Here is a 14,129-nt window from a genome sequence, read left to right on the forward strand (position 1 = left end):
TCAAACGGTATCTGATACAAAACTGGTACTAAAAGGGGGTTTCACCTAGTGCTAAAGGTAAGTTGTCTAGCAGTGAAGTGTTTAAATGTACCTAGAATGCCTTTTATTTGAGGATGAATTTTGAATGGTTTGTTATCTTATATTTATAGACGGAGAGAGTAACTAACAGGCCCGCCGCATAGGTTACACATCCCTAGCCACAGCAACCCACTTTGCAATCTTTTCTTTTTAGATTCCTAAAGTCACTAAGACAAGTCCAGAGACAAAAACGTCATAGAAAAGTATTTCTACCGTTTTCACGTCTATAAATACTCATCTCGTAGAGCCTCAATGCTGCACCCCCTCCATAGCGCACACAAGCAGAGACACAAATAGTGAGCTCTGGAAGAGGGGGCACCGCACTTAGCAAAGCTGCGCCTGTACGTAGCCACCATGGTGAACATCACTGTGACAAGGAAATCCCAGTCCTTCGTCGTGCTGTCCGAGCCGGCATCGGCGGCCGAGACGCTCGAGCTGTCAGCCATCGACCGGGTCCCCGGCCTTCGCCACGCAGTGCGGTCTCTGCACGTGTTCCGAAACAGGGACTCCACCACCCGCCACGATGACGCTGCTGCCAGGCCGGCGGAGGTGATCCGCAAGGCGTTGTCCCGCGCGCTGGTGGATTACCGCGCGTTCGCCGGCCGCTTCATCGGCTCGGTGGTGGCCGGAGAGGCCTGCGTCGAGTGCAGTGACGACGGTGCCTGGTTTGTGGAGGCCGTCGCGGACTGCAGCCTCGAGGATGTTAACGGCCTCGACTACCCGCTCATTGTCTCAGAAGAAGAGCTACTGCCCGTTCCAGAGGAAGGCGTTGACCCTACAAGTATTCCGATCATGATGCAGGTGAGTATTCGAATCTTCGCATGCATTTCCCGAGCTAATTGACCAACCATGTTTTATTTTTTAAATCTGTTAAATGGCTATATACTAGTGGTCCACATTTTGGCAGACGGATGATGACCTTTTTATCACTAATAAACAAGGATAATGTATATTCACATGATGATTTAATGTAAAGAATTCCTCAAACCGAAAAATATCTTGTAGAGTTCACACAGCAAGCTAATAATCGACCTCAAAACAACGTGGAATATCTTTCAAGAAAATTTACAGCAATGATTTTGAACATATATTTACCTCGTATTGGACCGAATTGGTAGCCTTTGCATGTAATTAAACCCTTCATTGTGTTTCATCTTTATTTTCACAAACCTTCTATGACTAGTTCGATAAAACTATAGTTCAATAATTCTACTCTCGCCTAATATACTCTGTATATTGTCCTGCTCCCTTTATCCCTTTTTAGCAATGTTAAAGAATTTTGAGAAGAGAGGTCTACATCTTCAGGGTAGTGTTCTTATCATGTTTCAAATAAGTTTTAGACATCATTCCCATGATCCATCTTTCAAATATGGTATTTCAGGAGACAAAACAAATCTAATGAGGGTAGTAAGTGGTCTGGCATAAGAAGGTTCTCCGTTTGTGGAGTAGTTGATCGTGCAACAACATAAAAGTGTCTCGAGTTGATCAATAAGGTTCTTTTTACTTGCAAAATAAGGCAACAAATAAGTTTGAGAGGCTGGAACATTATTTTATAATGGAACAAGCTTCCTTCAGACAATTTTAATTGGGTTGGCTATCTTATATACCATTATACTCCCTCCATCTCAAAATACTATTCATTTTGGATTTTCTATATACATAACTTTTGCTATGTATCTAGACATAGTATATATCTAGGTGCATATCTAGAGCCATGAACCGAGAATCGATAACCTCATTGTCCGCTGTTGGCTGATTGGCACTTGTTAAAATTTCAAAGGTTGTCAGCAAAAGTGTCATCTCAACGTTATCCGCGGTACCACTATTGAAAAATATGGATTTTTGTTCCAGTTGGGAACCTCAAAGATCCTTGTTTACCCAACTAGGACAACCAAATTAGAATTAAAGGTCCCGACCTTTAGTCCCGTTTCACCCGAGACTAAAGATATCATTTACAAATAAAGAGTCATGCGCCAAAAAAAATTAGAAATCCCGAGCAAGCTCCCACACACGCGCGATATGCGTGTGCACGGTGTGCGGGATTCGAATCCGCAACCTTTCGCCTCATGCGTAGCTTCCTTACCATCTCACCTACACAATACATATGATGATGTTAGATATGTTTTTCTTTTAAAGTAACCCATGAAGGACCCTTTAATCCTAGTTTGTAACACAAACCTGGACAAAGGTGAGGCTTTAGTTGAGGTTTGTGTTACAAACTGGGACTAAAGGCTTGAGAGGCTTTAGTCCAGGTTTGTAACACAAATAGGGACTAAAGGATCCTCCAGGACTATGAAATTTTGATCCAGCACTAATTCCTCCGTTTGGAGATTTTTGTTAAGGATTGAAGCTCAGTTTTTCGCTAGTGTACTAACTCCGTACAAGGGAAGTGACGGTACTTTCTACACGTCACTCCCTCTTTTTGTGAGGTTCCATGTGTTCCTTTGGTTAACTACCACTAGTAATTTCATAAAACATAATTGAAACTTGGATGGAATAGCAGGGTTAGAAAATAAAGAAAACCTGACATAACAAAATATTGGAACTATAAATAAATTGAACTTAAGTTAGAAGAAGTGTCATGGATATAATTAAGCCAAAGATGCCTAGGAACGGAGAACCACGACAACCAACTGTTCTGCTAAATTTGGGTGGCAATTCGTGGGGGAACGATATGAATGAGGTGCCGCAGTTTAATAAGGAAAATATGTACAAGTGTAGCTCCAAACGTATTTAGGTTACTCAAATCTCGCACTTAACATTTGGTTTAGGACTACAAGGGGGAATAAGCAATTAGGTTGCTCCAAACCTAGCCATGACAATGCAATAAGCATTATGCTTAGTTAACGTCTGCTTGTACTATCATTTATTAGCAGTAAGCGAAATCAGATTTGTTATGCCACCAGCCAACATACATGCAGTTTAGTGCAGACTAGAAATGTGTATATGCATGTGTATTTCAGGTACATATGTCGTGGTCCAGGAAGCATCCGCCTCATAAGTGTTTGTTTGTACGTATTTGGTCCTTGAAGAATATAAAAATAATGCTTCAACATGTTTTTTTTCTTTTATACTATCCCGTTCCAAATTATTTGTCACTTCGGTTTTATTCTAAGTTAAACTTCGTCAACTTTTACTGGGTTTATAGAAAACAAATACCAACATCTACATTATCAAATTAGTATAATTGAATCCACCATAAAATGTCTTGATAGTGCATTTATATGATAATGTAAATGTTAATATATTTTTCCATAAACTTGGTAAAAATTAGGGATGTTTGACTTGGGAAAAAACTAAAGTGACTAATAATTTTGAATGGATGGAGCTAGTATATATTAGAGGGGGTAGCTGTATTTCACGTGCAACCATGCTGCATACTACACCATATCTTTACTATAATTCATATAATCAGCAAAGAGAAGTTAAATACATCAATCTATATATTTTCCTTATAAATAATTTGTACCCATGTTGATGGGCCTTGCCATAGATACCATCTATATATTCTCCTTAGAAATATACTGTATTCGTTTCAAATTATAGGTCATTTCAGCATTTTTTGATACATATTTTGTAGTATTTATTTAGATATAGTGTATATGTAGGAGTATGGTAAAAATTATGAATCTAGAAAATCCAAAATGACCTATAATTTGTGATGGAGGGAGATACTGTATTCGTTTCAAATTATAGGTCATTTCAGCATTTTTTGATACATATTTTGTAGTATTTATTTAGATATAGTGTATATGTAGGAGTATGGTAAAAATTATGAATCTAGAAAATCTAAAATGACCTATAATTTGTGACGGAGGGAGTAGGTAGGTACAGTAAATATGTCCAGATTCCACAGCACATGTTGATCCTTCACAAAGTAGTAATCAAGTTACCTTGGAGAAAATAATCAAGTAATATACTTCTGCCCATTAGCGGTGACTGTTGCTTACTATTTGACTCATATGTGGACTCGATGGGTTAGAAGTTCATTTCGGTTGTTGTTGTAGAAAAGTATTTATGAAAACACGTCCTCTCCTTTGAGCGTTGGAATTTCTATGAAAACTATGTGTGGACCTTTAATAATTTTCAAAGTCTTCTTGGAATGTTATGGTCATCGAGAAGACCTTGGCGGTTTAGGGACTACTTGTGCGGTAGTGGTACATACTTATATATCGAAAGCAGGGAACGGGAAATAATCATTTCAGGCATTACGATCGAAGGCATATTGGTCATTATCACAGCCTGATCCTAAAACTACTAGTGAGCGTGATGCACTTTCAGTAGTGGCTTTTCAGTCTTTCTTTCCATTCTTTTTTTTTTTGAAAGAACGTCTTTCTTGTCATTCTGTTTGCGTGCAAGAGAAAAACTGATCCCTGGTGGACTAGAAGCAGCACACCTATTGTACTCGAAGAAAAGTTATCAGAATTATGTAACCTGTTTCTGCCTCCATATAAGGCAAGCCATTACAACGTTACATATCGTTTTAGTCCAACCTTTATCAAACTTTACCATCGATGATGCCATCAGCAAGTGATGAAACCATCTTTACAGCTGTAAAAACCATCATAAATGCATATAAGATTTTTTTATCCGACTGCTGGTGATTTCGCACTAAACTCACATTCTTTATACATCAAACATTGACACGGTAGACGCAATTGACCTAAAACAGATTGAAGTGGTTGAACAAGATTAGGTATATAGTGGATTTTTTAGATTTTTTTATCCGACTGCTGGTGATTTCGCACTGAACTCACATTCTTTATGCATCAAACATTGACAAGGTAGACGCAATTGGCCTAAAACAGATTGAAGTGGTTGAACAAGATTAGGTATATGGTGGATTTTTTAGCCTGCAAAACTTTAGTTGTTTATTCTATATATAACCAGTACACTAAAACCTAAATCAGATATCCCAAACTTCTCACAGCTAGCTAACTAGTAGCCTAAACGCACAGGAAGTACGAGAGCATTCCTGAGGTTAGAAAACTGCGCACGCCTGATAGTGGTAGCTGGAAAGGACTCCATATTTCCAACAACTGAATCACTAAAGTCATTGCTTTAGGTAAGGCACTACTGTCTCCTGTTCGCCTCTAGTCATAATCCACGCAACCACTACATCCAAACAATGATGAATTACCGTATCCATATCTCAGCTACGTCAAAGTGGTATGCCGCATTTTCCCAACTTTTCCGTTCATCAGTCATTAGCCTTTCATAATTCCAACTGAAGGCACCCATTAATTTAAGCATGACTATAATCTAAGGACGGATGTTTCTGTTATTGTATGGTTGAAACACCCATACTATTGGAATTAATAATGAAATCTTAACTATGTAGGTAACAGAATTTGCGTGTGGAGGATTTGTGGTCGGGCTGGTCGCAGTCCACACCCTTGCTGATGGGCTCGGTGCAGCCCAATTCATCAACACAATTTCTGAGTTTGCCCGTGGAATGGGAAAGCCCACAATAGCACCTATATGGGCTCGGGCCTTAATACCGAACCCACCTAAACTTCCTCCTGGTCCACCACCATCCTTCCAGTCCTTTGAGTTCCAACACTTCACTATAGATGTGACCTCTGACCTCATCGTCCATATCAAGGCTGAGTACTTCCAGGCCACAGGCCAGTACTGTTCCACCTTTGATGTTGCCGTTGCCAAGGTTTGGCAAGCACGAACTAAGGCAATCAAGTACAATTTGGAATCTGAGGTTCATGTTTGCTTCTTCGCCAACACCCGACACCTCCTCACTCAGGTGCTACCCAAGGATGGGGGCTTCTATGGTAACTGCTTCTATCCGGTGACTGTGACAGCTATTGCTGGGGATGTTATCACTGCAGGATTGATTGATGTGATTAGGATGATACGGGATGGCAAGGCTAGACTTCCCTTAGAGTTTTCCAAGTGGGCAGCAGGGGATGTCAAGGTAGATCCATACCAACTGGCATTCGAGCACAATGTGTTGTTTGTGTCTGACTGGACGAGGCTTGGGTTCTTTGAGGTTGACTATGGGTGGGGTGCACCAAACCATATCATACCATTCACTTATGCTGACTACATGGCAGTGGCAGTTCTTGGAGCTCCACCTTCGCCGAAGAAGGGAACCCGAATTATGACACAGTGCGTGGAGGAGAAGCATCTCATGGACTTCAAGGATCAGATGAAGACCTTCTTTTAGGGGCTTGTCTTATATTGTTACGGTGCCAATGCTATGTGTTTTCTATGTATGCTAGATAGAAATAAAATTGCTATTGACTAGTAGCCTTGTTGTTCACAAGAAATATAACATTATTTTATACAGTTAAGCCATGAATTATATATCTATGAACCTATGACCTTTGTAAAATACGTATGATTTTAGTGAAGGCTCGTTTACTTTTACATTACATACTTGGATGCAAATGTTTGATTACTTGTGTATCAGTGCCTTAGTTGCACATTTAATGTTTGTTGCATTGGCCTGGAGGAATGGTGCTAATGTCCATGCAAGGAGATATACATATAATTGTTTCAATAAGCTCTTATATATATACACTTTAGTTTCTGTCCAAAACAAGAAAAAAAGAGGCAAAAGTAGAGTGTTTCTAATGTGAACTTAGACTTCAAGGTAGTGTGCAAGCTAGTTGATCTAGAATTCACTAGCTAAAACCCAACTTTCATGCCCTTTGAGTCTGCAATTTGCTTTATTGTACATCAAAATATGTGCAGTATATATATATACAGGAATGCATAACTAACACTCACAACACACACGCGGAGGTGCATTCTTCGTTCAGAATGCACAGACCCTGCACTTGCTACTGAGAGACTAGACCAATTGCAACTCGACAGAAGTAATTGCAACTAGACCGAACTAGTTGCAACTCGGACCGAGCCGGTTGCAAATCGGTACAAACCGGTTGCAACTAGATGCGAACTAGTTGCAATTCGGATTGAGTAATTGCAATAATGAGACTAAACATGTTGCAACCAGAGGATGGGTGAATTATGTACACAAAATGCACCCAGGTGCGTATTCTATACAACAAATGCATAGACCCTCTCCATATCCCGCGCGCCACCATGTCCACCTACGAAGGAAAGCCCACCTCATGCATGCAAATGGAGGTAACCAACCATGTGACAACACCTCACACCTCAACCCACCTACCAGGAAGCATGCATGCATGCAGGGAATCTTTTCTTGATTCTAAACTAAAAAATGTGATACCTCCTAAACCACATATCTGATTTTAGATTCGTTTGAAGGAGGTTGTTGGAAAAAATATGCTTAACAAAACCAGATCCATGAAGGCTATATTCGATGAAGTTTCTTTAAGTATGTAATTGCAATATGTCGTATTATGAGTTGCAAGTACTTCTACAACACAATTGCAATTTGGTTGTAGCGTATTTAGCACTAATTGCAACTAGTTATAACCTAGTGTAACCTTGTCACTTCTGGTTGCAATTATTCACTACTCAGTTGCAACCTGGTTACTACTCTAAATTGAACCAGATATGCTTCCAACTCCTACTATATAGAATTGCAACCGGTTATCATGGGTTGCAACCAGTTACAACCTAATTGTTACCCAGTTGTTACTAGTTGCAACAAGTTATTGTTCGGTTGCAAACGCAGTAGTACTGGTTGCAACTCATTACTACATAATCACTACTTGTTGCATCTAGTTACCACTACCCAATTGCAACCCTATTACTACTAATTGCAACTACTTACTACTCAGTTGCAACATAGTTGCTACTCTGGTTGCAACGAGATATGATTGCAACTCAGGATTGCAACTTGACATGATTATAGTGATCAGATGTAGATAATACAAAGAGTTATAACTAGTTGCAACTTGATCTTAGAAAGAGTTCCAACCGGTAGTACATATATATGCAACTATTGGCAAGCAAAACATGGTTCTCATCCACATCATCTTTAAACCTCCACCTCCAGTCTAACTCCCAAAACCCCCCACCTTACACGGTATTAAACCCTATCACGATCCTACCTAACAGAGCAAGTGATCTAAGGGCATCAATATAAAGCACATGTCTAGCTATTATGATAGATCCGACATGCAATTCTAGTCACCATGAGTACAAGAACACCATATACAATCTATTATGTTAATAGATTGGAATAAGCAAACTCATAACAGTAGAAATCATAAAAGAAGGTATATGGATTGCTATTTAATCAGAACTCATCTATTACTTCACCATGAATGATTGTTTATCACAAGATCTCTATTGAGGCCATACCCGCGACTTGTGAATCCTAGCTCTAGAACTCCGGTGTGGATCTTCATCGTAGGGTGATCATGCTGACTAGAGCCTAGCTAAAGGTAGCCTTCAGACAATTGCACGACCCTCAACTCTCTATAGATGGTTTTCCCTCTAGTCCTTCAGCTTCTACTGCGAAGGTCTTCCTTGGGTGCCAATGGAGAATGGAGTTATTTATACCCTGGAGACGTCGTAGTCCAAATGGGAAGTCGAATGGGTGAGGAAAAGGCCCAAGCCGATTGGCTTGGGTGGGTCCAAGCCGATCAGCCTGGCCCTTTCTTTTGTAACCTCGTGTCCAACTTCGTCGCCAAGTATTCTTTGATGTTCTAGGATCTTATTTTCACTTACATCTGGTCCTGGCTCGACGATAACCTCGAGATATGGATGGATCTTGATAACCTTCCAAACTGTTGCTTGCTTCATGTTGATCCCAAGATCAACTTGGGATGTTCATAAACATAGCCCCTAACTCTTCCTGGAGGATTGCTCACTAAGGATGAGCACGAATAGGGCCATGGGGACCCTAGGCCGATCGGCATGGGCTCCATAGGCTGATTGGCCTAGCCTCTTTTTGGGGACTCTGGCCTTCATCTTTCTATGTGTTGTCATTGATTCTGTACCTCATCCAATTATGCTCAAATTTAGTCAAATTTCCTGCGAAAACAAAATATCCTCCAAAATGCAAGGCTATGCCAAAATTGCATGATTATTAGGTATGATTAATGTATACGGTGCCATTTGCATGTCAATATTGAAGATAAATAGGTCCAAAAAGATATCAATAATGAGCGCCAACAATCCCTCCATGCTTTATCCTTGCTTGTCCTTGTGAAAGTCTTTAATAGAAATTAGCATTGCCCTTCAGTGTTAACCAGACACTTAATCATACATAACAAAGACATGGTGCTCCATTTAGATGTTCAATTAATATTCAAGTTGTAGCTAGCTTATCATTATGGAGAATAGACATTTTTCAATGATGAACAAGCCACAAAGATTTAAAAATAGTGCCCCAAATTTAAATGAACTTCAAAACTTTTCTTTTAGTGGAGCACAATTTTTAAAAAGGAGCTAGATCAACATCAGCAGCAAAATTCTTGCAATTGCTCAAAGGAAAAATCTCAACTCATCAAGTCTCTGAAAGCATGTGCTAGAAAATTATCAACCTATTCTACTCATTTAAACAAGTGGAAGGCTTATCTAGAGCTTGGTAGGTAGAAACAGTCCTAGCAAAGTATTATATTCAGAATATTATCAAACCAGAAAAACTTCTATTGGATTTACTAAGACTTTTAATGGAGAAATAATTGCTTATGGAGAGGGAGAGAATGAAACACACACTTTTTAGATCGTGGACATGTGCAAGGGCAGCGGTGATCACGAGACACAGGTAAAGTTCTCGTTATTGGATTGCACATGGTTGGAAAATTAGTATGGGTTAACATTTAGGGCACTGGAAATTTTATGAAGCTCAAAGAACTGAGCATATTTTTATTCTCATTCTGCTTCATCTTTCTTTCTTTATTTATTTTTTCTCTTTTTCTTCTTTTTCTCATCTCATTTTTCTCTTTTTTTTATTTTGCCTCCTCGGAACTTTTTGCAACATAATACCTACTCAACAATAGTGTCAGAGAATAAATGATGGTTGTCCTCAACATGAAAGATAGAATAAATGATTGCTGACGTAACTATAAGTATAAAATCCTTTGGTCTTCTGCAGAAAATTATTTGAATCTCTAGGGAGGTCATCCAAGCCAAAAATTGGAGCTTCCAGAGGTGGGAACAACCCAGGACGATTGGCCTGGCCCTGTCTTGCCTCTTTTTTCTTTGATTTTTATTTTGCACATAGCTGACTGCCCCCAAATCTTATTTATCATGAAAATGTGCCATTGGATCTTCTAAATTGACGCCGAGAATTTATTCCATACTTATATTGGGTTGTGGTCAAGGAGAGTAATCAAAGAAAGAAATTTTGATCTTTGGTTGGATGCCCAGTGAGGTTTGCAAAATTTTCAGTGCAGAAAAGTCACAATGCATGGACAAAAAGGCTAGCAAGAAACGGTTACACAAAGAAATGGCTAGCTTCTTAGTCTCATACCACAGAAATAAATCCTAATCCAATTCATCTAAAATATAAACTTGAAATCTTTGGATAGGATAGAGCTCTTGCAAGAATTATTACTGAAGAGACTAGCATAAAGAATTTATTTCATGAAAATGTAAAAAGCCTTCAGAAAATTTAAATAAGAGAGCAACAAGAATTATGTGGATCTTTATAAAATTCATTTAACCTCCATAAAAAATTAGTTGGCATTTAATTCATTTTAAATCATACTAGTGGAGATGCACATGCCACAGACACGTGTTTTAAAAAATACTAATAATCAAGATTCAAGACTTATTTATTTATAGAAAATCTTGTAAGATAGTTTTATATATTGATCAACATTACTGCTAAGGTAAATTCAGTGATCTGTGGTGCTCTACCTTCTCTCTAAATTCAGTTGCCATTTTTTTGAAATGGGAAGCTTTATTGAATTCAGTTGCCATGGTTAAACAGTTCTTCAGTGGCTGCAAAATAACCGGTTTAGGGTGATGACATAAATAGCTAGTCATTGCACAAAGATTTTTTTTATAGTAAGCAATCTAAGTTGTCGTACTGAACAATAATTTCAGTTGGGCGGAGCTAGGTTGTAATCTCTGGGTGCAGTCGCACTTGAAAAAATTTATAATCTCTGATCACCTCTAAATTTTCACCATGTTAAATTAAATGTCTACGGATGCTATGGAGGTGCCGCATCCCCTTTATTCTTCTCTAGCTCCGCCCTGGGCAAGCTTTCTTATCTGGTACAACACATACTTGGTTAGAGGATCAACTTTGAGATCCTCTCCATGTTTAAATAGGTGAAGTTTATTAGAGTATATTGTAAGACAAATATTTGTGTTACAAGTTCAATATAGGAAGCAATTAACACGGATCACTTGTGAAGAAAGTTTGAAAACATAACATAACTATATCAACTAAATGGCTCCAATTGGTGAACAAAAGTCAACCGAGTTGATATTCATACTTAAAACCACAGACACTTTTTTTTTTCTTTGTGCAATAGTTTACAAAGGTCCCTTATATCAACAGCCCAAGAAATCATAATAAACTTTTTTAAAAAAGAACTAGATACTTCTTACATTTCTGAAAGTAATGGCACATCCAAGCCTTACATGACCTGTAGATGGACAACCTATGTCCGAAATAATGATAGTTTCTATTCAGAATCTTCTCAATGAAGTCAATTAGCGCGATAGGTCTTGCATGAACACATATATCCAAAAGAAAATGTGCTTGGAAGTAATTCTTGCTCTATTCAAATGTCTAGGGAATATTTCGAATATTATTCCAATTTGATTCTTGGCCTCATCGACAAATCAACTCAATTCTCATTACAATAGTTCATATGTTCAGATTGAACATGAAGGATGTACTTTGAAAAAGATGCATAGGCTGAATAATGTCCCCATCCCAATAAACATACCAAAACAAAACAGCCAAATTTAGAAACACACATCCATACAGAAGTAAAGCTTCTGCCTTCTTCCTCAAACATGATTCAGAATTCTTTACAAACCAGCCAGACCCTAATAAAATCGTCTGCATAATAAAAAAAAGAATGAGCCATCATATTCGAGGATGCACATTGCTGCTAATCCAAAAAGAAATTGCTAATTCATATGGAGAGCAAACTATAAAGGAATGAATCAGTTTCTAACCTTGCCAGGCTGCCATCAGCCATTGTTAGATAGGTGGTCCCTTTAATGTAAATATCTGATGCTAAGGAAAATGAAATAAATCTTTGGTAAGTTAACAAGAAATAAATATGCTAAGAAATACCTATCCCTCCTTATTAGTGCAATTGATATGCATCAAGCAAGAAATAAGGAAACCATTGTACTAATGTGACCCAATGAACATGCACTACCGGAAACAGAAAATTCGCCGAGTGTAAAAAGTTTGCCGAGTGCTTTTTTTCGGGCACTCGGCAAACACCCTATTTACCAAGTGTATACAAAGGGGCACTCGGCAAAAATATCACACTCGGCAAATAGGTGGTTTGCCGAGTGCCAAAAAAAAGGCACTCGGCAAACCACTACTAGACACTCGAAAAATACGCCACACTCAGTAAATCAACAGCGCGTGCGTCGCACGTGCGTCGTCCGTTACCGGGCTGGGCCGGCTGTTAGCCCTTTGCCGAGTGTTGGAATCCGACACTCGTCAAAGAGGAGTTCACCGAGGGCCACTGGCACACACTCGGCACAGTCAAACTTTCGCCGAGTGCCAACCTTTAGGCACTCGGCAAACCCAAGACTTCGCCGAGTGCCGTCCCGTAGGCACTCGGCCAACCTAACACTTCGCCGAGTGTTTCTGTGGGCACTCGGCAAAGAAAAAGAAAATTTTCCCTCCAACGACCTCCACACTTTTTCTACTCCCCACTTAGGACATTTGGTAATGCATATTAAAATTTGGTCTATTTTCTGGTCTGTTTGCGATTTTTAATGATTTGTTTGCATTAATAGGGATTTTTTTATTCAAGTCAGATTTTAACTGCAAGTACTTGAAATAATGGATTGAAATCAGTCAAAAAATCATATTCATATTATGGAGTCCGGATTGAGGTCTCAACCAGGAAATGAAAAGAAATTTTGAACATTGTTTTTAAAAAACACGACCACAAACCTGTGGTTGAATGGTTGTTAAATTGTAAAAAAACCAAACAAAATCTGAAAATCACAAGATTTGTCAAGATGTCATGATATTATGTGTGGAGGCTGTGGTAAAAAATTAAGAAGGTTTCGCCCAATTTCTGACATGTGATGCTTAGAAACCGACTCATCTCGTGGAAGGATTCATAGAAGTTAGAAAGGAGCCAATAAGATTTGGAGTCCAAGTGACACTTGAATTAAGGTGTGATTTCAAATCTTTTTGTATAGGCAACATACAACACAGATTGGTTCATGTCAAAATTTGGAAATTTTTCGGATGCGTTTGATATTTTTTATTGATTAAATGCAATTATAGATTTTTAGTAGATATAAATGCAATTTGAGCTATAAGTGCATGAAATAATGGAATAATATCAGTAGAAAAATAATTTAACCATTGTTGAGTGATTTTGACACGATTTTGCCCAAGTATATTAGAAAAAGTTCAGTAAAATATGTCATTTCATGTACACTTTGCCGAGTGTCTAGAGAAAACACTCGGCAAAGATAATATTTTGCCGAGTGTATACAAAGAGGCACTCGGTAAACTAGATGCACGGGCCCACTGCCTAGGCCGCGGTTCAAATAAAAAAATCTAACTTAACTTTGCCGAGTGCCCCCGATCTGGGCACTCGGCAAACAATACAACTTTGCCGAGTGCCCCCGATCTGGCACTCGGCAAAGTACCTGCCCAGCGCGAAATTTTTGGGTGGCAGTTAAAACTTCTCTTTGCCGAGTGCCAGATCGCGGGCACTCGGCAAAGATTCGAAGTTATCCAACACTTAGTTCCGTCGATTCATTTCATTCCGCCCCTGCCGCCGCCTGTTGCCCCGCCCGCCGGCCGCCCCGCTCGCCGCACCTCCGCGCCCCGCACGCCCACCGCCCCGCCGGCCGCCACCGCCCCGGCCCCGGCGCCTCCCCCGCCGGCCGGGCTGCCACCGCCCCGGTTCCAGCGCCCAGCCCCGCCCGCCGCCTCACTCGCGCCCCCGGCCCGTCCCTCGCCCCCGGCGCCGGCGCCC

General features: G+C 39.7%; 1 protein-coding gene across 1 annotated transcript; it reads left to right on the forward strand.

Moving 5' to 3' along the window:
- The first annotated feature begins 329 nt into the window (after positions 1 to 329).
- On the forward strand, positions 330 to 6,467 carry LOC117847237 (acyl transferase 5). The gene is made up of 2 exons (XM_034728406.2): positions 330 to 879; positions 5,420 to 6,467. Exons 1-2 carry the CDS (start codon positions 433 to 435, stop codon positions 6,257 to 6,259), a joined length of 1,287 nt encoding a protein of 428 aa, XP_034584297.1. The 5' UTR covers positions 330 to 432; the 3' UTR covers positions 6,260 to 6,467.
- Positions 6,468 to 14,129: the final 7,662 nt, after the last annotated feature.

This window comes from Setaria viridis, chromosome 3, assembly GCF_005286985.2.
Source record: "Setaria viridis chromosome 3, Setaria_viridis_v4.0, whole genome shotgun sequence".
Taxonomy (NCBI): Eukaryota; Viridiplantae; Streptophyta; class Magnoliopsida; order Poales; family Poaceae; genus Setaria; species Setaria viridis.

Coding starts and splice junctions, on each gene's coding strand:
- LOC117847237 (XM_034728406.2), top strand. CDS start 433: ATGGTGAACATCACTGTGACAAGGAAATCCCAGTCCTTCGTCGTGCTG. Junction 880..5,419: donor GTATTCCGATCATGATGCAG/GTGAGTATTCGA, acceptor TTAACTATGTAG/GTAACAGAATTTGCGTGTGG.